The sequence below is a fragment of the Podarcis liolepis genome (genome assembly GCF_965112155.1).
Source record: "Podarcis liolepis genome assembly, chromosome: 1".
NCBI lineage: Eukaryota > Metazoa > Chordata > Lepidosauria > Squamata > Lacertidae > Podarcis > Podarcis liolepis.
In genome coordinates, this window is record NC_139554.1 from 8,848,435 (window position 1) to 8,874,715 (window position 26,281).

Consider the following 26,281-nt stretch of genomic DNA (forward strand, 5'->3'; position numbering starts at 1 on the left):
GTTCTGGAAGTTGGGCAATAGGGACAGTACAGAATTCCTTTTGGTGTACCGACCTCCCTGCTGCACCAAGGATTCCCTGCCTGAGCTGCTTCAGGTCGTGGCGGACGTACTCCTGGAGACACCTAATTTGGTTGTCCTACCTAGGGGATTTTAACATCCATGCCGACACGAACTTACAAGGGGCTGATTGGGACATCGTGGAAAACATGGCCTCCATGGGGCTGTCCCTAAATAAATTTGGCCCACCTCATAGCTGCAGACATGCCTTAGACCTGGTGTTCACCTCTATGGGTGTTGGTGATCTGACACTAAGTAAAAGCGAAACAAAAGAAGTGCCATAGTCAGATCACTTCCTGGTGCAACTGGACTCCTCCGTGACCCTTCCCCTCTGCAGGGAGGTGGGACTGATTTGGATGGTCTGCCCCCGCCACTTAATGGATCCAAATGGCTTCCAGAGAGTGGTAGGGAATGTTTTATCCCATGTTGATGGCCTTTCAAGTGATTCTCTGGTCCCCCGCTGGAATGCAGAGTTAACCAGGGCTATTGACTGTCTGGCTCCGAAGTGCCCTCTGATTGCTCCATGGTTTTCCCTGGAGCTGAGGGTGATGAAACAATTGTTGAGATTGCTAGAGCGCCAGTGGCAGAAAACTCATTCTGAATCGGACTGGACATGGGTTAGAGCTCAATGTTGAGCCTACCAAATGGCGACGGCGAAGAGGACCTTCTTCACTGCCACTATTGCAACTGCAGAAAACAGCAGCAGGAGACTCTTTCAGGTGATTCGCAATCTATCGGAACCACCTTTGTCACCAGGGCCTGGTAGGGACCCCAAGATCTCCTGCAATGCTTTTGCAAAGTTTTTTGCGGATAAAGTCACTCAGATTTGGAAGGAGGTAGACTCCACTGTGGGAGCAGGGCTGGGGCAGGAGAGTGCTGGAGTCCTGTCTAGTTATGTTATATGGGATCAATTCCAATCTGTTACTTCCGAGGATGTGAGCAGGCTGCTTGGACAAGTGAAACCAACCACCTGCCTCCTTGATCCTTGCCCATCCTGGCTAATAAAAGTGAGCCAGGAAGGGCTGGGCGATGGACTCTGTGGGGTGGTGAATGCTTCCCTCTGCGAGGGAGCCTTCCCAGACCCGCTGAAAGAGGCGGTCATTAAACAGCTTCTTTAAAAAACATCTTTCGACTCAGCCAATATGGCCAACTATTGCCCAGTTTCAAATCTTCCATTCTTGGGCAAGGTGATTGAGCGGGTGGTTGCTGAACAATTCCAAGCATGCCTGGAGGATGCAGACCACTTGGATCCCTTCCAATCAGGATTCAGGCCTCACCATGGGATTGAAACTGCCTTGGTCGCACTGGTCGATGATCTCCAGCGGGTTAGGGACAAAGGTGAGAGCTGTTTCCTAGTTCTGCTGGATCTCTCAGCAGTCTTTGATACCATCAACCATAACATCCTTCTGGACTGTCTAGAGGGGCTGGGAGCTGGGGACACTGTTATACAGTGGTTCTTCTTTCTCCTGGGCCATGTCCAGAAAGTGGGGTTGGGGGATGAGTGTTCAGACCCCTGGGCTCTCACTTGTGGGGTGCCTCAGGGTTCCATCCTCTCCCCCATGCTTTTCAACATCTACATGAGGCCGCTGGGAGAGATCATCAGGGGGTTTGGGCTGGGGGTTCATCAGTATGTGGATGATATCCAGCTCTACCTCTCTTTTAAATCAGAACCAGTGAAGGCGGAGAAGGTCCTGTGTGAGTACCTGGAGGCGGTTGGATGGTGGCTAATAGAGTGAGGTTGAATCCTGACAAGACAGAAGTACTGTTTTGGAGGGGCAGCGGGTGTTTGGGACTCCCTGGTCCTGAATAGGGTAACTGTGCCTCTGAAGGACCAGGTGCACAGTCTAGGAGTCATTTTGGACTGGCAGCTGTCCATGTAGGCACAGGTCAATTCTGTGTCCAGGGCAGCTGTTGACCAGCTCCATCTGGTACGCAGGCTGAGACCCTACCTGCCTGCAGACTGTCTTGCCAGAGGGGTGCATGTTCTAGTTATCTATCGCTTGGACTACTGCAATGTGCTCTACGTGGGGCTACCTTTGAAGGTGACTCGGAAACTGCAACTAATCCAGAATGCGGAAGCTAGACTGGTGACTGGGAGCGGCCGCAGAGACCACATAACACTGGTCTTGAAAGACCTACATTGGCTCCCAGTACGTTTCTGAGCACAATTCAAAGTGTTGGGTCTCTTGAAAGCCCTAAACAGCCTCGGTCCTGTATACCTGAAGGAGCGTCTCCACCCCTATGTTCAGCCCAGACACAGAGATTCAGCAGCGAGGGCCTTCTGGCGGTTCCCTCACTACGAGAAGTGAGGTTACAGGGAACCAGGCAGAGGGCCTTCTCGGTAGTGGCGCCGTCCCATCAGATGTCAAGGAAATAAGCAACTCTCCTACTTTTAAAAGACACCTGAAGACAGCCCTGTTTAGGGAAGGTTTTAATGTTTAATGCTGTATTGTGTTTTTAATATTCAATTGGGAGCTGCCCAGAGTGGCTGGAGAAACCCAGCCAGATGGGTGGGGTGTAAATAATTTATGATGATGATGATGATGATGATGATGGTTAGATGCTTTATACAGAGTTTGGTCTGCCTAGCTCAGTAGTGTGTACACCGACTGGAAGTGGCTCTCCAGGGTTTGACACGGGACATTCCCGACACTACCTGGAGACCTTGGGGTTTGAACGAGCGGCCTTCTGCATGCAAAGCAGATCCTCTACTATTGAGCTATGGTCCTTCACTCTGCAACCCCGTCACCATCTCCCACACTACTTTGAAGTGTCCCCCACCCTAAACTCTAGAATATTTGAGTGAAAAACTACCTTCCTCCCCATTCCAACGACAAGCCTCTGATGGGTCAGAGTCTGCTGTCAGCAATATACAAGAGCGCTAATTTTCCACATACAGTGGACGCTCGGGTTGTGAATGTGATCCGTGTGGGAGGTACATTTGCAACCCGCAGCGCTGCGTCTGCGCACACACAGTTTGCGATTCTGCGCATGCGCAATTTAGTGTTTTTGCACATGTGTGAGCGCTGAAACCCAGAAGTAACCTGTTCCGGTACTTCTGGGTTCAGGGTGGTGCGCAACCCGAAGCATCTGTAACCCAAGGTATGACTGTATGTGCCTTGTCTTTCAGGGAGTTTATACCAGCAGAGTCCTCACCCTTCAGGAATTCCTAGTGCAAGTGGGGAAACTGAACAGCGAAGCTGTTAGAGGGCAGTGGGCAAACCTTTCTTGGGAGCTGCTCTACGCCACCAACGACGACGAGGAACGCTACAGTATCCAAGCTCATCCTGTCCTCCTGAGGAACCTGACCATACAAGCAGCAGATCCTCCCCTGGGCTACCCAGTTTATTCCTGCGAACCTCTCCATGTACCTTTGCTCTAGAACTTGACCCTTGGCCCTTTGGTTTCCTAAAGAAAAACTGCATTAATTTTCTTGACTCTTGCAGCAAGGAAAACTTAAGTTGCCAAAGATGTCGGTGGCAGCAGAAGAGGCCGGTTTTTTTGGCAGGAATATTAGGAACGTGTCTCTTTCAGCCCCAGTGATGTCTGAACCTCTGGTCCTTGTTGGGCTGATGGAGGGAGATGCTGGGAGAAGCAGGCAATAAGCTCATTGATGTATTCTGCGAGGTTGTTGTTTTTTTAAATAAAAAATCAGTAACTTGACAGGTGACTTGCATTAGAAGGCAGGTCACAGCTTACATACTTTGAAACCACAGGTTAGTACAACAATGTACATAGGATGAAAGCTCCCCCCTCCCCCCCCCCCCCGATTTTGAAAGACCACACTTGGATTTTATCACTTGTTTATATTGTATAGCTTTATTTGCATTGACAAAGTGATACTTGAAGAAACACTCAATAATACATCTGTTCAGCCTGCAGCGAGTTCTTTTCAATTATAGCAAGTCGCATACTCTTACTTTGGTGCAAACAGTCTCATGGTGCAATAAGCCTGGCAAGTGGAAAAGCTTGCTCTGCTAATCTGCCCACCTCTAGATAACACTGAAATCACTGGGACCAAAATTCCTATAAACAAGGAGAGGTTTGAAACCCAAGTTTTCACCTGTACCCTGCAAGGTGAAAAAACAAATCTCATGTAATATTTCCTGCCTCAGAGGGCTTTAGAATGACTGCTGTAGAACATGGAAATGAACATCTGGATTTTTTGGGGGTAGAAAAGGCTTCCCGACCTCGTTTTAGCGTTAGTTTGAATTGTCCTTTAACTTTCAGTATCTTCCCATCCTGCTCTTCCACTTACATTTTGGCATGAGACTTACTAGGTGTCCCATTTAAGCCAAAGCACAAAGGAGGCTTCAAAAGCAACCGAAACCACCCGCCCCCTTTCATGCAATCTCTCTCCTCCCCCTTCCTTCCTGCACACCCACAGGAAGGAGCTCTGAAATGTCTGCTTCTAATTAACAGCAGCTTGCCGTGTTGTTTGAACGGCTAGCCTTGATGGTGAAAAGCAGAAAGAAGCCAGCCTCAATGCATAAGCTTGTGAACCTTTGTTTTTGCTAACTACAGTGGTGCCTCGCAAGACGACCGCGAGTCTCTTCGTCTTGCGGTTTTTTCGTCTTGCGAAGCATGGCTATTAGCGGCTTTAAGAAAAAGGAAACAAACTCACAAGAACTCTCAAGACATTGTCGTCTTGCGAAGCAAGCCCATAGGGAAATTCATCTTGCGGAACGACTCAAAAAACGGAAAACTCTTTCGTCTAGCAAGTTTTTCGTCTTGCAAGGCATTCGTCTTGCGGGGCACCACTGTATAATCAAGTTTTTACTAACTATAATCAAGCCATGTTTAAGGTTCATTTGAATTAATCCTTTTAATTTGAAGCAGCTTCGGATCTCGTCACCACACGGGAGAAAGCCAGGCTAAAAGTCAACATGAGATCTAACTGCTGCCAAAGTACTTTTCTTTATAAATGTAAATATAGCGAAAACCACTTTAAGAACACAGCACTGCCTTAGTAGCATTCAGTAAGAAAAATGGAGGTGGTAGATAAAAGCTTGGTCCTTTTTGTGTACCTGCAGGTCCCACTATCCAAACACTTGTTATGCAAAAAATCATCTAAAAACAAGGAATTAGTACCCAAACCTCGTTATACACACTGCAGATTCAGATATCCAAACAGCCAGACCTGTTTAAACAAATAGGCAGCCTTAAACAAGCCTTATTTGTGTTTTGCTGGTAGATAGCAGCCATTTCACCAGAACAAGGCAGGAAGGGGGATTGGACAACTATAGAGAGCTTTCCCACCCCTTCCTTGTTTGCCTTTCGCAAGCTTTCAGAGGGTTTTCCAGCGTGTCCCCCCCCCCCAAATCATTTTGAGGTGAAAATTCCATGGTCAGGAACACATTAGAAATTTCCCCATAGGAATCAATGGAAATGGCTGACTTTACGCAAGCGCTCGCCTAACAAACGTTTTCCTGAGAGTGCATTGTTTGGAGAGAGACACCTGTGTATATTAACATTCTTTTTTTGTATCCTGAGGTCTTGAAATGAAGCAAGAGGCAAAAACAGTAAATGAGTCACTAAAGGCATTAAGACAGGGCCTGAGAAGACACTGGGGTGGGGTGTAGATTTGAATGGTCCCTCTAGCATACAGCAGAAGATAGCACCATGAAAGGCCAGGTAGTAAAGGTTTTTGGTGGCTAACCACACTACAGTATCAACAAGCGTTATAAAATCATTTTTTATTCAAGAGACTATAGTGGAACAGGTATGGGTTACGTATTATAACGCCATTCCTTATCCTCAAAAAAGAATGTGTACTTAAAGCAGGGGTTCTTCCTCCTCCTTATGCTGGTATTGGTGAAAAGGAGAATGTAATGCTCCTTTAAGAAGATTTTTTGTAGTAGGAAATATCAGCGTCCTGCAATGAACAAAAAGCACAACTTAGTCCAGACTGCTCTTAATTTCATTTATACTTAAGTATACCCGAAGGAGAGGCCCTGTATACCTGAAGAAGCATCTCCACCCCCATTGTTCAGCGCGGACACTGAGGTCCACTTCCGAGGGCCTTCTGGTGGTTCCCTGGCTGCAAGAAGTGAGGTTACAGGGAACCAGGCAGAGGGCCTTCTCAGCAGTGGTGCTCACCCCGTGGAATACCCTCCCATCAGATGCCAAGGAGATAAACAGTCTCCGACCGTAATAAATTATCTATCTACAGCTTTTAGAAGACACCTGAAGACAGCCCTGCATAGGGAAGTTTTTAATGTTTGATTAAATATTTAAAATGTTATTATGCTTTTATATTTGTTGGAAGCCGCCCAGAGTGCCTGGGGCAACCCAATCAGTTGGGTGGGTTACAGAGAACAAAGAACATTTTTTAAACACTCCTCCAACTGGGCTATAGGAAAGAGGACCACTTTCACTGCCTAACAGCTTTAAAGCATCATAGGATTAAGAGAGCATAACTTGAGGAAGGATCCAAAGAGTTGGGCCAGAGCTTTTGCCACCGCCTGCCCCTCCCCTCTTCCTCCCCATACAGCTTTTGAAAATACACTCTGGGAACCTGAATGAATACTGCAAAGGCAGAGATGTGAGAGGGTGCCTTTTGTTCTGATCCTGCTTCTTCCACCTCTTCTGGCAAACAGCATGAAACCGGATCCCTCCAATAAAATGATATACGGTATCTTTGTTGTCATTGTCCCATACAGAACAAGGAAATTGAAAAACTACATAAAAGTTCAAAAACCCCTAAAAACTCTGAAACCCCATTTTAAAATACACTATACTATACAATACTAATACTAATACTATACTATAAAATACACTATACTATAGAGACCTAAAAACTCTGAAACCCCATTTTAAAATACACTATACTATACTAATACTATACTATAAAATACACTATACTATAAAATACACTATACTATAGAGACCCCTTATGCTGCGTTTAGAACCAGAATTGCATCTGCGTAGAAACTGTTTCTCAGGCGGCTAGTCCTGGCCTTTATAACCCTGTACCTTCTTCCAGAAGGCAGAAACTGAAAGAGATCATTTCCGGGGTGCGTAGTATCCTGCGCTATCTCTGCCGCTTTCTTATGGCACCTGGCAGCATAGATTTGATCGAAGGTGGGAAGAGTGCACCCAATTATTCTCTCCGCAGTCTTTACAACCCTGGACAGCATTGTTTTTCCCCTGACCGTGCAGCAGACCTATCTGAACACTTCGGCCCATACAGAGGATGAGCAGCAAGCAGCCCACAAAGTGGGTTGAGACAATGCACTGCAAGGGAGCAAATGAAGACTCAGCCTTCAAAGCCCTTCAACACACATTGTTTCTGGCTGAATAGGCTAGAGCAGAGTTTCCCAATCTTGGGTATCTCCAGCTGTTGCTGGACTACAAGTCCCATCATCCTTTGGCCAGGGATGAAGACCCATCATCCCTAGTGGCCAGGGGTGATGGGACTTGTAGTCCGAAAACAGCAGGAGGAGACCCAAGTTTGCGAAACCCTGGGCTAGGGTGATAACGGAACATAAGAACAGCTCTTGCTTGAAGGACGTACCTCTCCTTTTTTGAAATTCTCAATTCGCTTCTTCCCTAGGCGATTCAACAACCACCATGCCCAGGTAGGTGTGTATTGCCAGAGGTAACAGACTGCCAGGTATGGATGGTCGCTGATCCAGGCTTCCTTTATATCGTTAGCCATGCTGATCAGTGTTAGTCGCACGCAACGGCCGGTTTCCATTTTGTGAGACTGATCCCCAACGTTTGCATTTGCCTGGATGGGAAAGCAGGGGGTTAGGGAAGAGAGTAAGCTGGAGAGGGAGCATGCGATCTCCCGAGGATCACAGAGTGGTTTGCCGCATAAGATCTTTCTTTTTTAATTATTTGCCGTATTTTTTGCTCTATAAGACGCACCAGACCATAAGATGCATCTAGTTTTTGGAGGAGGAAAACAAGAAAAAAAATATTCTGAATCCCAGAAGCCAGAACAGCAAGAGGGATCGCTGCGCAGTGAAAGCAGCAATCCCTCTTGCTGTTCTGGCTTCTGGGATAGCTGCGCAGCCTGCATTCGCTCCATAAGACACACACACATTTCCCCCTTTTAGGAGGAAAAAAGTGAGTCTTATAGAACAAAAAATACGGTATTTGATTTTTCAGATTGCCGTTTTACAATCACATATACAACATAAAACTTAAGAGCAAGATTCCATAGAATCTCCTGAACAGCCCTCCCCTTTGTGGGTCCCATTGTTAGTCATTTCCTCCTGCATTTTATTATAATAATCCAAATATTTCACTTCTCCATTTTGTCCGAAATTCACCAGTAAACTGCAAGTGTTATTCCAATCCTACTAACCGTTTTAACTGTTTACAGTGGTTTTTAAGATAAATTATAATTCCCGCCCCCCTTACAGTGTAAGATCTAACTGACCAGGCCAGATATGTTTGCCACACCTGTGCCAGGTGTGAGCTAGGAGGCAGGTGAGCTGGATGGGAATTGGCCCATGCTGCCCCCAAGGTGGAGGCATTGATACAACCATATCAGCGTAAAAGGGACACAGTTCAAAAGGCCAGTCCACTTTCAGAAGGCTGTATCTGTGCTAAGAGTAGAAAATGTGGCATTTTGCCCTTGCCCATTTATGCTGAGTTTTAATCAAGCAAGAACTCACAGCACACCCGATGAATTTATTACAGTGACCACATTTGGACAATCTTATCTTTGTCGTGTTTAATAGATGGACTGGTAAGATTTTTTAAGTGTACTTTTTTGCTTTCTTCTTTGTGTCTTAAATTGTTTTGACCTGCCCTGAGATCGCTAATGGTGAGGGGTGGAATATAAATCTTTATAAAACAAACAATCTCTCATCTTAGTAAGCAAAGATCTGGTTTTTATGTCCCCATCGTAAACAAAGGGGCTGTGTGCTTGCTCAACAAGGCTTGTTCATCTTTCTAACAAAGTCTCTGTGTGTCATATATCTTTGAAGGTAACCTCTAGGACACAGTTAAGGAACCTCTGGTACCCTAGACCTTGTTGTACTCCCAACTCCCATAATCCCTGTATTCCCATCCCTGCCTTAGTGGGAGGGGGGGCAGTGTGGAGACCTGGGGCCTAAAAGTCGGGGAGAGTTCTGGACAGCCAAAAGGGGTGTCAAGTATTCGTGGGAAGAATTATCCTGAGTTGGGGGCAGGGGCTTATGAGGAAAGAGGCCTAGATTGTGTGACCCCGAGTTGATAGAAAAAGCTGTTCCCCTAAACTGGATCACTATCTTACGAGCAGCTTGAGTAGGCCACAAAGCTACCTAAACAATGTCCTGACTTATTTGAGCTGAGATATTATTGTCTGAAAAGCCTTGGTACGAACTCTTTCAGGCTTACTTATCTGAACAATGTTCAGGCACATTAATCATAAATTCAGTCACTGCGAGCGATTGGTGCTCCGTTGCATTTTAAGAAGATGCAACCTGAAAGTTTCTTGCTTAAAAAAAAACAAAAGTGGATGAGAGGCCAGCCGGAGCAATTTGGATTTACGGGCTATGACTACATAAGAGTTTGGCCTTGCCAGAGGATTACAGAATAGCCAGCAAGACAAAAGAAGATCTGTGCAAGCGGCAGACCAGAGTTGCCTCTGTGAAGGCTACTGTGTTTGGCCTTTCAAAACCCACTCCTTTAAAAAAAACAACATAGATGGGACACGAAATTCAGAACCGCACAGAACACCTACAAAACCACAAAACTCGCTCCAGCATTGAGTTGTATTTGGAGAGCATCGCATTGGCTAGCCTAAGCTTGTTCTAGACTTGCAAGTTTCCTATATGTGTAGGCACCTTTGGGGGGGGGATGTCGGGGAGTATTTGGAGACACGATTGCCCTACCCGTGTCCTGAAGTGGTACAGTCCGGGGAGGACTGTACCCTCTACCTGGAAGCTGTCATACAAGATGCTGTGGGTCTTTTTTTAAAAAAAATATTTTATTTCCATTGTGCTTCCAAGGAGGAGAATATGAAGACATCTAGAGACTGGAATCCATTCATGAAGAACCTTGTGTGATTTTCAAAATAAAAAATTTCCTTCCAGTAGCACCTTAAAGACCAACTAAGTTAGTTCTTGGTATGAGCTTTCGTGTGCATGCACACTTCTTCAGATTCTTCTTTGTGTGATTTTGTTATTGCTGTTCTGGCTTCGATTAATAAGCTGTGAGTTATTAGCTTATGGAGGAATAACGTTTTAAGGTGCAATCCTAACCATGTCTGCTCAGAGGTTAGTCCTGTTCAATTCAATGAGGCTTCTAGGTTAAACTACTTAATAAACTAGCTTTATAAATATTTAGTGACAACTCTAGGTGATATCTAACTGTGCACAGCAGTAATGACCCTTAACTATATTTCTTTGATTTCACAGCATCTTCTAATCCCAGTTAACACAGTCCTTTAATCATCTCAACCTTTCTTACCTTCGCAATATCTTCAGTGAAGACGTTTTGTATGATCTGTGACTGCACAGGCCCCGGGCAGATGTTAATTATACTTATCCTGGGATAATCAGTGAGCTCAGGTCGGAGAGAGTTGAAGAAGCCCTGAGAAACAACAAGAGCCTGACAGTTAAAAGTACCAGCTTTCTTCCCCCAAGCTCAAACAGGACGGAATCTCTTAGGAATATCAGATAACCAGCACTGGGATGCACCAAGGGCCATAGTTCAGTGGCAAAGCATCTTCTGTGCATGTAAAAAGGTAAAGGGACCCCTGACCATTAGGTCCAGGTGTGGCCGACTTGGGTTGCGGCGCTCCTCTCGCTTTACTGGCTGAGGGAGCCGGTGTACAGCTTCATGTCAGCATGACTAAGCTGCTTCTGGCAAACCAGAGCAGCGCACGGAAATGCTGTTTACCTTCCCGCCGGAGCGGTACCTATTTATCTACTTGCACTTTGACGTGCTTTCGAACAGGAGCAGGAACTGAGCAACGGAAGCTCACCCCATCACAGGGATCGGCAAGTCCTAGGCTTAACCCACAGCGCCACCGTGTCCCTTCTGTGCATGTAGAAGGTCTCAAAATTAATCCCCAACATCTTTGGACGTAGGGCTGGGAGAGAACCCCCGTGTGAAACCTTGGAGATCCCTTGCCAGCCAGGGTGGACAGTACTAGGTTGGTATAAGTCAGCTCCCTGTGTTCCTTACAAACCACGGTTGTCTCATCGTTTCCTGCTTGGCAGGGGGTTGGACTCGATGGCCCTTGTGGTCTCTTCCAACTCTATGATTCTATGATTCTATGATTCATCTATCACAGACTGGGGCAGGGCAGTGAAATGTTCACAGGGGAACAGTTAGGGCCAGAGGCACCAGCTTACGAAGGTGATTGTGGGGCTGGGACCACCTCTCCTGGTATGTCCCACAGAGGACCCTACGGTCTTCAAACAAAAACATCTTGGGGGTCTCGGGCCACAGGGAGGTTAGGCTGGCCTCAACCAGAGCCAGGGCTTTTTTGGCCATGGCCCCGATCTGGTGGAACACTCTGTCACAAGAGACTAGGGCCCTGCGGGACTTGACGTCCTTCCATAGGGCCTGCAAGACAGAGCTGTTCCACCAGGCCTTTGGCCAAGCCACAGTCTGACCCCCTCCTTTGGTAATCCTCACAGAACTCTAGGTCAATGGTTGCCATTAATTTGATTTTGAATTGGTTTTAGAATGAATTGATTTTAGAATGCTGTGTTACTTCTATTGTTGTTAGCCGCTCGGAGCCCGGCTTCAGCTGGGGAGGGCGGGATATATATAAAATTTTATTATTATTATTATGTTGCACGCATGAGCATCACACTTCCCTTCCTAAGCTGGGCAGAAGCTTCCTGGGCTTGGGGAAGGAGGTACCAGGGGAACATTTAGGGAACTAGCCTAGTTCACTGACCGCACGCCACTGGGGAAGGGGGACCAAGTCTGTGAGAGAGTCATTTGCCAAAGGCCACCTAGTGAGTCCATGGCAAAGGCAAGAGTCTCCGATACAAGCCATGAGCAGTCGAAGGCTGGAAGATGAGCCTTACCTGCAGGGCGTGTTTGCTGGCGCAATAGCCGGTGGCCAAGGGAGCTCCCATGATGCCCATCACGCTGCTGATGGTGACAATCTTCCCCTGTTTCCTCTGTATCATGTGGTCCAGGACGTATTTCGTTAGGGAGATGGTGCCAATGTAGTTGAGCTCCATGATAGCCTTGTAGACATCGACGGACGTGTCTACATAGAGGGAGCGCTGGGAACGGCCGCCGTTGTTCACCAAGACGTCGATCTTTGGGAACAAGAGGGAGAAAGTTAAGCATTTGCAAGGAAACAGGGTGGGGAAACCCCCGAAACTTGATTTTTCTGTGGAGAATTCCCCTTTCAAAAGACAGATACCAATTGCAAAATTGCAAATTTTTCAGCTTTGTTTTACTAAGTAAAAGGAAAATAAGCATGCTGAATTAGGTAATCCTAGGGGTTGTCCCGAAGACTTATTTACTGAGCATTCATTCTGATTTGTTTGTGCAAAGCTTGCATGAAGGTTAGGCTGTATCTGCACTTAACTGAGCATTTGTTCTGGTTTTTTGGCAGGGAGGGAAAACAGCAATGAGCATCTTCACTTTCCTAACTACAAAAGTTACTTTCTTTTTTCCACAAGGCATCAGAGTGCTTTAAGGTACACTGCTTGCAAATTCTGATATATAAAAACAGTGGTACCTCGGGTTACAACCACTTCAGGCTACAGACTCCGCTAACCCGGAAGTAGTACCTCGGGTTAAGAACTTTACCTCAGGATGAGAACAGAAATCGCACGCCGGTGGTGTGGCGGCAGCGGGAGGCCCCATTAGCTAAAGCAGTAGCTCAGGTTAAGAACGGACCTCCAGAACGAATTAAGTTCGTAACCAGAGGTACCACTGTACAGGATAGAAATACTTTTATTATTTTTAAACTGAACTCAGGATCCCAACTGCATGACTAGTTCCATGTGCCAAAAGGGGCTTTGGGTTCGAGTTTCTAGAACAGCAGCCCCCTCATGCTGCTTATGACAGCTTTTAAAACCAATTTTGGATATCTCATAAAGAGATGGCTTTTCATGCGCCAGCTTAAAGAATGCCAAACTGCTCCACATTTTATAACAAATGACCTTTGACGCCCATTTCCTGCCCCTTTGCAAACTGCGGCCAAGGCAGGTGCCCCTGAAATTCCTCCCTCTCCCTAAGCAATCCACTGAGGAAAGTCTGACTTACCTTTCCAAAATGCTTCAGGACAGTTTTTGTCGCCGCTTCGTGGGCACTCCTGTCAGTCAAGTCAAGTGGCACAATAAGGATATCCTTGTCAGTGAGGCTGCTGATCTCTAAATGTGTGTTGTTGTTTTTTAAGCCAGGGAGAGGAAAGAAGGAAGAAGAGGAACCGTTTAGAAACAGTGGTAAACAATCCTTCCTCTTCTGTTTCATTAGCCCCACAGATCTTGGGAAGCAAGAGGCGCTCACATGGCCTGTGTTGCACAGAATCACCATGCAGATTGCACATGACCTCTGGCAGGTCATGCTAACATTGGGAGCGGCCTTAAATTATTGGTCAGACCAGCTCTGCACTGTCCAAATGATGACCAGGACAGAAAGGCGTATTAAATTTTCCAGCTTTCAAATTCCAAAGAGCTGTAACATGACTTGGGAATGCAAAGGATACACTGGTTAGTATATTGGTTTAGTTTTCTGCAGGAAAGGAGTCCTTGGGTGGTAAGTATTAAAGCCCCCCCCCCAAAAATCTTAAAACACCATATTTTTTGCTCCATAAGGCGCACCAGACCATAAGGCGCACCTACCATATTTTTTACTCCATAAGACGCCCTTTTCCCCCTCCTAAAAAGTAAGGGGAAATGTGTGTGCGTCTTATGGAGCGAATGCAGGGGGGAGGCAGGGAGGAAAAGCCCCCAAGAGCTGCACACAAGCTCCATGCGGCTCTTGCGGGCTTTTCCCCAGGAGCGAGAAGGGACTGTCTTGGCTTCTTTAGCCGCGCACAGCCCCTCTGGCCGGGAGAGGCTGCACGCGGCTATGGCACAAGCCAAGACAGCCAGCGGGATGGATCCCACTCGCTGTCTTGGCTTCTTTAGCCACGTGGCCAGGAGAGGCACGACTATGGCAATTCCCCCACCTCCCGCAAAAGCCCACAGGAGCCGCGCACCCTTTTCTATGAGGAGGGAGAAGGGACTGACTGGCTGCGTCAGTCCCTTCTCACTCCTGGGGAAAAGCCCACAAGAGCCGCGCAGAGCTTGTGTGAGGCTCTTGGGGCCTTTTCCTGCCTGCCTCCCCCCTGCATTCGCTCCATAAGATGCACACACATCTCCCCTTACTTTTTAGGAGGGAAAAAGGGCGGCTTATGGAGCGAAAAATACGGTAATCAGCCTTCAAAGGTTTCTCAATTTATTTCTATACTGAACTGTATGCAGCTATTTTCAGGGTTTGCAAACGGGTTGGCGGGCACATGAAGGAACCCTTTGATCAGCTCTGCATTTTTTTTAATGCTCTACATTGCTGCAAGGCCAGTCTCCCCCTCCCCACCCACAGAGAACAAATGATTGTAAACTGTGTAGTTAATGGATAATCATGAAGGCTAATGCAGGGACCTCGTATTTTTGCAAGCAAAATGACCCCTGTGACGTTCAAATGCTGTCTATCCATTTGACCTGATATCTCCTTTCCATTGGTTACAGCCCTGGACAACATCTAATAGGACTTGTTAATGATTAAATCTCTAAATGCTCTCCATAAGCAAAATTGGCATGGACCTTGTTTCCTTCATTTGTTGAGCAAATATGACGTGGGCTGTGCTTGGTTTGCAAAAGCGGCTCTGGCACTGCAAGACTACAACCTTTGCCACAGATAAACTGCCCATCACTGTGACCTTGGAAACAATAACCCCCGTTTTGTGGCAAGATGCCACTGTTAGAAGTAGCTGACAACCTCTCCCCCACTTGGCAATGCTTTAATAATGGGAGAAGGTGGGTGGGAGGAACAAAGGGTGTGTTGCATCAGCAGAACAACTAGGCAACATCGCTGCTTAGCTCAAGGTCAACAAGGGTTCAATGGATGGAACATTTAAACCATTTTGGTTGCCAGTTAAAAGAGCAGTTAAACCATCATTCTGGGTTCAAGTACAGGAAGCCCCCAGCTTACTCAGGGGTAACGGATTGTTCCTAAAACCAAAATTGCATAAAGTCAAAACACATTGGGTACAAAGAGAGGTGGGATCGCTGAAGGCTTTTTTCCTGGATGCCCACCTTATTTCTGTCCCCTTCTTATTTTATTGTCAAGCACATAAAGCTGAATACACACAAGTTAAATGTGCATAAATTGCAGGCTTGCTGTATTCAGCCCCCCAAATTTTTTTTATATGTTTCAGGGGAGAAGTGGGATGAGAATGCCCGCCAAATTTTGGATTAATATTCAGGGGCAGGCAAATCCTAAGAATTTTCAAGGGGAGGCCTTATCTGTGCTGGCTGACAGTTTGCTTCCAGGCACAATTCAATATGCTTGCGTTTGTGTTTAAAAACCTAGAAAAAGAGGTGCCGGGATTCACAATGAATGCCTCCTTCATCGGCTGCAATGGCACCTACCTGAGACATGACGGAACTGAGCTCCAGCATGTTTTGGCTGAAAAAAAAAGCCCTGCGCCTAACCAAATAGGTCCTAAATATCTGGACATGGAAGCAAACTTCCATCCCCACCAACCTTGGGCATTAAGATGGGCAAAGCGGGGTTCTCCTGGTGCTTTTATCATGCACAGGCGTACAGGAAACGGTGGTCCAGGGCAGGGGTGAGAAAGGCCGTGGGCCAACTTTGACATAACAGCTTATGATGATGCTTGATTGGCAGGTGTGTTGGAAGGGACCCAACGGATCATCTAGACCAGGGGTCTGCAACCTTTAAGACAAAAAGAGCCACTTGGACCCGTTTCTGAAGGGGGAAAAAACTGGGAGCCGCAAAACCATTGCGACATTTAAAACAAATATATTTCCGGAGCCGCGATCTGACAGCGGGTGGGAAGATGACGTCAGGACGGTGCGTGACTTACGCACGCACCACCCCATGCGACGTCACAGCCAGTACAGCGCCCGCCACAGTGGGGAGTGTTGGGGCGCACAATGCGCCTCCTCCCCTCGCTAGTATCCGCCCTGGAGCCGCGGCAAAGGTGTAAAAGAGCCACATGCGGCTCCGGAGCCGGGGGTTGCAGACCCCTAATCTAGACCAACCCCCTGCCATGCATAAAATACAGTTTCCCACCTGCAGCGGGGGATTGCAGGCACAGATATTCTAAAAGCAAAATAAAAGACAAGCTTTCAAGATAACGAAATCCTACCAATGCACTTCTTTTTCACTCTCTCCAGCTCGTTCTCCCTTCTTGCCGAGAGCGCAAGTGGCGAGCCGATCTTTGCCAGCTGGTAAGCCATCTCCTCACCGATTCCGCTGGAGGCTCCCGTCACCCAGACAACTTTCCCAGGCAGCTCCTTTTCTGTCGGAAGGAAGGAATGCAGTAATTTAGAGGGGTGTCTTTTCATCAGGGCAACTTTGGTTGGTGAATTTTTGTGTGCATGCACCCACCCCTATACAGTCATACCTCGGGTTACAGATGCTTCAGGTTGCATTTTTGCGGCTTGCGGACTGCCAAAACCTGGAAGTACCGGAACAGGTTACTTCCGGGTTTCGGCGCTTGCACATGCGCAGAAGCGCTAAATCACATTTTGTGCATGTGCAGAAGCGCCGAATTGCAACCCTCACGTGCGCAGACGCGCAGACACGGGTTGCGAACGCTGCAGATTGTGAACGTGCATCCCACACGGATCACGTTCGCAACCCGAGCGTCCACTGTATATAAATGGAGGTGGGTGCATATACACACAATATATACATACATATATATACATACATACATATATACACACAATATATACACACATATATATACATACATACATACATACATACATACATACATACATAAATACACACACACATATATAACTATATCTATATCTATATCTATATATGTATCTATATCTAGACAGATAGATAGACATAGAGATAGAGATAGAGATAGATATCTCATCCCAGTATACCTGAAGGAGAATCTTTATCCACATTGTTCAGCGCGGACACTGAGGTCCTCCTCTGAGGGCCTTCTGGTGGTTCCCTCACTGCGGGAAGTGAGGTTACAGGGAACCAGGCAGAAGGCCTTCTCAGTGGTGGCATCCATGCTGTAGAACGCCCTCCCTTCAAGGAAATAAACAACTAGCCGACTTTTAGAAGACATCAGCCCTGCTTAGGGAAGTTTTGAATGTTTAATGTTGTATTGTGTTTTTTAATGTTCTGTTGAAAGCCTCCCAGAGTGGGTGGGAAATCCAGTCGGATGGGCAGGGTAGAAATAAATTGTTATTGTTATTGTTTAAAAATAATATCAACACATTTCAGCAACATATTAAAGAAATAAAATGCAAATAATACAATTAAATGAAAAAAGAAACACACACACGAAGATACAAATTTAGATCATTGCACTCACTATCCCTAGGAAGAATACTAATAAATATTGAGGTTGGAAGGTAGCAACACAGAATCATAGATTTGTAGAGTTGGAAGGGACCCCAAGGGTCATCTAGTCCAGCCCCCTGCAATGCAGGAATTTCAGCTAAAAGCATCCAGGACAGATGACCATCCAACCTCTGCTTAAAAACCTCCACGGAAGGAGAGTCCGCCACCTCTCATGGGAGTCTGTTCCACTGCCAAACAGCTCTTACTGTCAGAAAGTCCTTCCTCGTGTTTAGTTGGAATCTCTTTCTTTGTAACTTGAATCGGTTGATTCAGGTACAGGCTGGTTTTTTCGGCAGGCGGCAAGTGTTTGTTTTTGCTAAGGCAGTTTTGTTCTTTAGGGCAAACTCCCTAGACTGGTTTAGGAAAAACAACAAGGAGTCTTGTGACTTAACAGATTTATGATATAAATCAGTTTCCATGGGCTATTGTCTACTACTTCATCTAGACCAGGGGTAGCCAGTGTGGACTCCCAACTCCTACCAGCCTCATCCAGTAGAGCCAATGGCCAAGGATAATGGGTGTTGTAGTCAAAAGGATGATGGGCTTTGTAGTCAAGCGACACCTGAAGGGCACTATGTCAGTTACCCCTGATCTACACCATAAACGCTTCCACAAGACGTTGCCCATGTGCTGCTGACTTGATGTTGCTGGATGTTACAATCCCTTCAGCCAAACATGGCCACTGGTCAGGGATGATGCAAGTTTTAGCTCAGGAACATCTGAGGACATCATACATGGGCTACCCGTGGTCTAAACTGCAACATTTTTTTGTCTTTTAAACATGCCACAAACTCTTTTTTTCATTAGCAGGCACACACATGCTTTCCAATATGAGCTTTTCATTCTTTATAGGGGGATTTCATTCTTTGGGGAATGCCTTATAATTTATTGTCGAAGTGCTGTTTTTCGTATCGTGGCTTCTTAGCTTCCCTGAGATCCCCAGGAAGCAAGCAGGATATGTTTCATTGATAGATAGATAAATAGATAGATAAATAAATAAATACATGAATGAATGAATAAGGCGGTTTTGGCCAAGCAAGTTTATCTGTAGGCAATGGAAGAAAGTCAACTCCACGCAACATAAACTTCTGTGTTCTTGCACAAACGAAGGTCCCTTGCTGCATCAACAGAAAGAACTCTGTGCTCACCAAATTCTCAGAAATTGCAAGCGACAAGGCAAACAAAGGGATTCCTTGCTAAATCGCTTTCTTCATCCTGGGCTTCTCTTTAGCAACAGATACCATGTAGGTGTTTGCTCTCTCAGTTGTTTCACATAGGTCTGAAGGTGAACGAAACACCGTTTGCACAGTCATGGACTGCACTCCAGAGACAAGGAGTCGGTCCACATTTCCCTCACTTACACACACACACACACACACACACACACACACACACACCCCTGCTTGTGACCTAAACCCTTAACCCTGAAGAGAAGACTATACAGTGGTACCTCGGGTTACATACGCTTCAGGTTACAGACTCCGCTAACCCAGAAATAGTGCTTCAGGTTAAGAACTTTGCTTCAGGATGAGAACAGAAATCGGGCTCCCGCGGCGCGGCAGCAGCGGGAAGCCCCATTAGCTAAAGTGGTGCTTCAGGTTAAGAACAGTTTCAGGTTAAGTATGGACCTCCGGAACGAATTAAGTACTTAACCCGAGGTACCACTGTACATGACTGCCTTGAGATATCTTCTAAAGGTTGTATAGTTACTTATCTCCTTGGCTCGGGGGTCACATAACATTTCTCTGATGGAAATATATAGTAGTACAGTGGTACCTCGGGTCACATACGCTTCAGGTTAAGAACTTCGCTTCAGGATGAGAACAGAAATTGTGCTCCAGCGGCGCAGGCCCCATTAGCTAAAATGGTGCTTCAGGTTAAGAACAGTTTCAGGTTAAGTATGGACCTACAGAACGAATTAAGTACTTAGCCTGAGGTACCACTGTAGAACTCATCCCCTTCTGGTATAAAAGGACATTTTGAGGGGTTTTTTACATGGAGGAAGCACTTTTTTTTTTAAAGAGCAATATAGCCTGTGAGGTTCACAGAATCGTAGAGTTGGAAGCGACTCCGAGGGTCATCTAGTCCAACCCCCTCCAATGCAGTAATCTCAGCAAAATTGCGTCCGTCTGAAATCATTTGCAGGAGTGCTGTTGTTGGTTGTTCCCCAAGCTGATGAGGCTCATTTTGCAACAAGAAACAGGGTCTTTAGTGTCATGTCGAACATCCTGCCAATGGAGATTCATCAGACACCTTCTGTGCCAACTTTTAAATGCCTGCTGAAAATATTTCTATTCTGCCAGGTCCATGAAGGCAGTGAATACTACATCCTTCTGCAATGGTTAATGGATGTTTGGTTTTTTTACTATTTAATGGCATTTTTATTGCGCAGTTTTATGTTGCTATTGCTGTAAACTGCTTCGATTTTTTAAAAAAATGACGCAGCCGTATACAAATATTTTTTATAAATAAATAAATAGAACGTGCACGCTTTTTAGTTTATGTAAAGAGCAGCTGCAGGGGGCGATTGTAGGGAGTTCAGAGGAGAAACATAGTTCTCTCTCCCTGCATTTCAAGGGAAGCTTCCATTGCCGCCAAAGGGATAGTTCCTGGAAAGAGGCGATGGCAGCTGGGAGAGAAAGGGTTAATTCTTGCCCCTCACTCCCCTGCCTGGGCTGCTGTTTACAAAACAAATGCTGTGATTATGTGATGTCCTCATTGGCCTTTGGGCAATTAAGATTAGATGCAATTGTATTTGCACAAAGGCCCTTGACACCCAGCGGAGAAATTTCAAGGTGGAAGAGATGTATTCAGGATAGGTTTGAGGGTATCTGATGGCCTATTCTGGTGTTTGGGGTGTTAGGAAAAGGCTAGTACCTCTGGTGGAGGACATATCACGATCTTTTGGGGTGTTTTGTCCACCTTTGTTCCCTCTCTTGCACTCAGGTCTCACCTGTGGCTCCCAGAAACTGTCAGAATGCGACAGCGGCCACACCCTAGGAATGGGTCTGACTGGCTGGCTAAACCAGGTGAGGGTAGCCGATGGGCTTCGTTGTTGTTTAGTCATTTAGTCGTGTCCGACTCTTCGTGACCCCCTGGACCAGAGCACGCCAGGCACTCCTGTCTTCCACTGCCTCTTGCAGTTGGTCAAACTCATGCTGATAGCTTCGAGAACACTATCCAACCATCTCGTCCTCTGTCGTCCCTTCTCCTTGTGCCCTTCATCTTTCCCAGCATCAGGGTCTTTTCCAGGGAGTCTTCTCTTCTCATGAGGTGGCCAAAGTATTGGAGCCTCAGCTTCAGGATCTGTCCTTCCAGTGAGCACTCAGGGCTGATTTCCTTAAGAATGGATAGGTTTGATCTTCTTGCAGTCCATGGGACTCTCAAGAGTCTCCTCCAGCACCATAATTCAAAAGCATCAATTCTTCGGCAATCAGCCGCCTTTATGGTCCAGCTCTCACTTCACCCAACTGCAATTGTCTATCACCTTTGCTGGAAAGTATTAGTGAAACTGATACACGGCCAATGTAAGCATGCAGTACAGATCTGAGAGTTGCAATGCAACTGCATTTCAGGACTATTTTGGCAAGAGGATGGGGGTCTAGCCCTGACATTAGGCGGCCCAGCCCTCTGTGGTATTGTTCCCCAGAAGGCCGCAATCTCTCTCTGTCTACAATTTACAATCCAACCGTCATAAAGGTAAGCATGCTGCACCTGCTTTTTAAAAGCAAAGAGCTCAACAGCCAGCCAGCCAGCCATAAGGAGGCTGTTTCTGCAATTGCTCCATCTGGCTCAGCGCAGATAAGAACAGAGCCCAGAACATCTGGAGGGTGAAAGATTGGGGGAGGCTGGGTTAGACAAATCAGAGGGACATTGTTGGCTATAGGTTACAAGAGCCAATGTAGAAGGAACGTACCCAAGTAATAGATACCAAGACAACACATTCTCCCCTCTGAATGAGGGGCATTTGACTAGATACGAAAAGGCTTTTGATCCAATAGAGACACCCACAAACAAAATGGAAGGTTGTTTTTTTTGCTGATTTCCCTATTCTCCGGCAGTTTTCCACCCCGCATCAGTTGCAGACATCAGAAAAGCTACCACTAGGGCCAAGCAGATGCCAGCAAGGTTAATGAATAGAGTCAAGGAAGCTGGTAGAGGCAAGGAACACAAATTGCTGCAGAAATGGCAGCGGATACTAAGGGAGGCAATAAATAAATTTGAGGAGCACCACTAAACAAACACATTTAATGCATTAGGAAACCAGCTAGGCAGTTGGATCTTTGGACCAAAAGGGAGTTAGAAGGAGACTTCAGAGAACCTGAATGAATTACCGTACTGGCCTGAATAGAAGCTGCACTTTTTTTTTCAAATTCCAACTATGAAAAGTTAAAGTGCGGCTTAAATTCGTGACCTTACAAAAATTGGCTCGGAGTTACCAACCGCAGCAATTTTCAGCCTGTAACCCAATTTTAAGGGAGCGGCTTATATTCGGGTATTGTCTTTTTTAATTTTCCCCCCTTGAATTTTAAAGGTGTGGCTTATTTGCAGGCGCGGCTTATATTCGGGCCAATGTGGTATTTGCATCTGTCTTCACAGTGAGAGATGTAGGGCAGATCCCTTACCTAAGCTAACTTTCTCAAGAAGAGAGCCTAAGGGACAGAGGCAAAAGGTGATGACGGGAAATGACGTTCTAGGCCTTATTGAGAAATTAAAAGGGAACAAATCATCCACGGAAGGAGTTCTTAACTCAAATGCGGAACTGCTGATTTTCCAGCAAAAAAAGTTGTAACTTGTCCCTAAGATCAGATTCACACTTGCAGCTGTACTTGTGTGTACAGTTCTGATCGCCATACCTCCAAAAGGATATTGTAGTGTTGGAAAAGCAAAGAGCAACCAAAATAAACTGAGGGGTGTAGCAACTTCCGCCAGTTTACAGCAGAATCCCAGAATCCCAGATCAGATGGCCTTTGGGCTGGTTCGGCAAGGTTCTGTCTTATGCCTTTAGCACCAGGCCCTGCAAAATTCCTGCTGGCACCCTATGTGAGTGAGGTCTAAGAGCCAGAGCTGGGATTTCCTCTCTCAAAATCTGCGTAAGCGGGCATAAATGCATATATAAATCAGCACACGCAGATCTGTGGGCCTGTACCCAACTCTGCCAAGTGACTAGGAATGCCCCTGCCTGGAGAAGATGCAATTTCCTAGCTGCATTCAGCTTGGAGGGTTCTGAGTTGTGCAAGATGGTAGCAGAATTTTCCAGCACGGCAGCAGCTGCCAAGAAGCACACATGCAAGCATTTGTCCTTCACAGATGTTTGCAAATTGTCTGGCATACGCTGTTCCTTTGGCTCCAACAATCACTTTTTGTGTTTCCAGATTTCCCCCCTTAGGCTGAAATCCTAACCCCATTTGCCTTTGAGTAAGTCGCATTTAATGCAATAGGACTTACTTTTGAGTATGTTTTTCAATAACGTTAAAACGCACACAATAGCAATATAATATTTTACCTTTTCTTTTAACCTATTTAACCCTCCTGGAAAGGAACGGGTTATTATCCCTTAAATGTACATACAACCAATTGATTAACGGTCCATAAAAACGTGCTTTCTCCATATACATTTTTCTTTCTAGTACTGGAGTGTAGATTCCTTTTTCGTAGGGGTTGTGACTAAAATAGTAACCACGAGCCAGATTCAACTACTCATTTCCGTTAGCAGAAAACAGAACAAGGACTCCCACGAGTGCAACATGGCTTTTCCCCTCTCCTCCCCCTGCATGCCCTCCTACCTCCCCCAAATCTGCTCTGGAGGATCGGGGAAAACCCCCCAAGTAGCTGGGGGAGGAAAGGGGCGATTGTTCCATCAGGCAAGCAGAATAGCTTGCGTTGAGAAAGCAATCTCCTTGCAGTGTTTCTCAAACTTGGGTCCCCAGTTTTTCCTGGACTCCAATTCCCATCATCCTTAGCTAGCAGTACCAGTGGCCAGGGATTATGGGAGTTGTAGCCAACAACAGCTGAGGACCCAAGTTTGAGAAAGGCTGATAGGGCTACGCTGAATAGCCCAAGTCCAGGAATGGAGGACAGTAGTTATTCAGGGTTAGCCATCACCCAAATTTTGGACATTTCTCTTTCACTGCTGGACTCTTTCTTTTTAAATCCATGTTGTTGGATACAGTGGTACCTCTGGTTAAGAACTTAATTCGTTCCGGAGGTCCGTTCTTAACCTGAAACTGTTCTTAACCTGAAGCACCACTTTAGCTAATGGGGCCTCCCACTGCCACCGCCACGTGATTTCTGTTCTTATCCTGAAGCAAAGATCTTAACCCGAGGTACTATTTCTGGGTTAGCAGAGTCTGTAACCTGAAGCGACTGTAACCCAAGGTACCACTGTACAGTTGACAAACTGCGTCAGAGCTGGGGAACCAATGGCCCTCCAGATATTAAGGTAAAGATAAAGGGACCCCTGACCATTAGGTCCAGTCGTGTCCGACTCTGGGGTTGCAGCGCTCATCTCGCTTTATTGGCCGAGGGAGCTTCCTGGTCATGTGGCCAGCATGACTAAGCCCTTCTGGTGAACCAGAGCAGCGCACGGAAACGCTGTTTACCTTCCCGCTGGAGCGGTACCTATTTATCTATTTGCACTTTGATGTGCTTTCGAACTGCTAGGTTGGCAGGAGCAGGGACCGAGCAACTGGAGCTCACCCTGTTGCGGGGATTCGAACCGCCGACCTTCTGATCAGCAAGTCCATGGCTCTGTGGTTTAACCCACAGTGCCACACTACATTTCCCATCGTTCCTGACCACTGGCTCATGTGGGTTGGGGCTGATGGGAGTTGGAGTTCAGCAACATCCGGGTGACACCAAGTTCCCCTACCCCTGGACTACATGGTGGAAGCAGCTACTCTGTTGCGGAATGGTTTGTTTTGTTTTTAAGATACACACGTATACACACAGGATGAACGCACAAAGCCTTCTCATTTAGGACAGTGGGGCTTAATTCTGAGGAAGCCATGTATTGAATCAGGCTATGGGGTGGTTTGATTTCACAAAGACACACTTCACCACTCACATAGCTCAGCCAGTAGAGCATGAGACTCTTAATCTCAGGGTTGTGGGTTTGAGCCTCGCTTTGGGCAAAAAGATACCTGCATCTCAGGGGGTTGGACTAGATGACCCCCATAGGACCAAATTTACCCTCGTGGGCCCTTCCAACTCTGTGATTCACCTGACAGCAAGCTAAAACCCACAGTCCCATCCCAAAACTTGATCTCACACTATGAAACCAAACCCTTTCCAGTCCTGTGGCTGCACCAATTGTTTCATCTGTTGCTGGTTGCTGTGCGGAAAAGACTTGCTACCTCAACCCAAGTTAGGCAAGATTGCAGGTTGCCCAGATTTTTTTAAAGCAGCAAATGCAGCGACTGACAAAGGGTGACTTGGACAGTGTTAGCGGATGTGTGCATAACGGCATTTCCCTTCAGGGGCAAATCAAAATATAAAATATTTGCCGAATGTGAATAGATATCTTTTCAAAATCAAGTGCCACTGGGAGTTGTTTCTTCATGTTTTCCAAGGTGTTTCTTATTTAAAAATAAATAAATCTGTGTGATGCAAACAAATTTTTATTGCCCAGTGTTGCCCAGAGTCTTAATTAGTCCTTAATTGCTAAACCACAGTTTCTCTATCATAGTCATTAGGCTTCGTTTCAGTTGCTTTCCAGCTGAAAGGCCACACCCATGTTACCCAATGCATAGGCTTAATCTCAAAAAAAATGTGCCTAGAAAATTGCTGTAGGCAAGCCAGCCTTTGCCAAATTAGTTCCCGATTGTACCTCCCACCAGCCCTAGGTAGCAGGATTTATACCAAGCTGCTGAAAGTTGGTAAGTTTGCAAACCAAACCTGCTCCACTCCCTCGCCTACAAGGGAGCAACACTTCTGGGCAATTGCACATACGGATGCTCACAGGGCACGCATACACGTGAACTTGTAAATCTGTGCTTTGCTACCCAGAGCTTAAAAACAGGTGTATTTGGAGAGCTTCCCTGCAGAGAGCCGCTGCAAGTGGGCGCAGACTGAGGAAGCCATCCTGGTGCGCTCCAGATGTTACCCAACTCCAGCGCGCAAAATCGCTACCCGTTGATCATTCTGACCCAGGCCATCCAGGAGGGCACCACGTTGGCTACCCCTGACTCCGAGCAGGGCAGCTCTCTGCGTTCCGGGATGGAGAAGTGTTTGGACACGTCCTGCCACGTCCCACACGGAGAGGGGAAGCGAAGAAGGCGAAAGAGGAGGAGGAGCGCAAACGCGCGCTCCGGGGAGAGAACCAGAGCGCCGCGGGCCCGGCGCGCCGCTTACCCGGCTTCTTGCCCCACCATTCCGCCGCCAGCACGGTGAGGTCGCTGTCAGCTCGGAGCCAGATGGCGAGCTGGACGATCAGGTAGATCAGGAGGCCGGCCGCCGCCAGGGCGCAAACGAGGCCCCAGCACACCATGGCGAGAAAAAGCGCGCGACAGCCAGCCGCCGCCGCCCTTAAGAGGCAGAGGGGGACGGGGCCAGGCGAGGAGGGCCGCCCTTCTCTGCCAGCAGGGAGTGGCCGTGGCTCCGAAGAGGCCCCATACAGGGCTGAGCCGTCCTCGGAGGGGTGGAGTTGCCGCGCGCGGTTCTCTCCAAGAAAGTGGCTACCGCCCCCTTCGTTGCGCGCGGC

General features: G+C 46.8%; 2 protein-coding genes across 9 annotated transcripts in view; one reads left to right on the forward strand and one right to left on the reverse strand.

The window, feature by feature from the left end:
- The window catches only part of PCNX4 (pecanex 4), a 30,603-nt gene extending 26,665 nt beyond the window's left edge, over positions 1 to 3,938 (forward strand). For all 8 annotated transcript variants that reach the window (XR_014529155.1, XM_083517124.1, XM_083517121.1 and 5 more), the window contains one exon: positions 3,188 to 3,938. Coding sequence is in view for 7 of the 8 variants with exons in the window: in XM_083517124.1 (XP_083373250.1) it covers positions 3,188 to 3,439 (252 nt within the window). In the remaining variant the exon portion in view is untranslated. The remainder of the gene's footprint in view (positions 1 to 3,187) is intronic.
- DHRS7 (dehydrogenase/reductase 7) lies at positions 3,858 to 26,281 on the reverse strand. Its single transcript, XM_083519508.1, has 8 exons — positions 25,933 to 26,281; positions 16,352 to 16,504; positions 13,240 to 13,346; positions 12,042 to 12,281; positions 10,465 to 10,587; positions 7,574 to 7,789; positions 4,816 to 5,932; positions 3,858 to 4,571 (listed from the first exon to the last, which is right to left on the reverse strand). The coding sequence occupies exons 1-7, from the start codon at positions 26,066 to 26,068 to the stop codon at positions 5,897 to 5,899; spliced, it is 1,011 nt and encodes a 336-aa protein (XP_083375634.1). The 5' UTR covers positions 26,069 to 26,281; the 3' UTR covers positions 3,858 to 4,571; positions 4,816 to 5,896.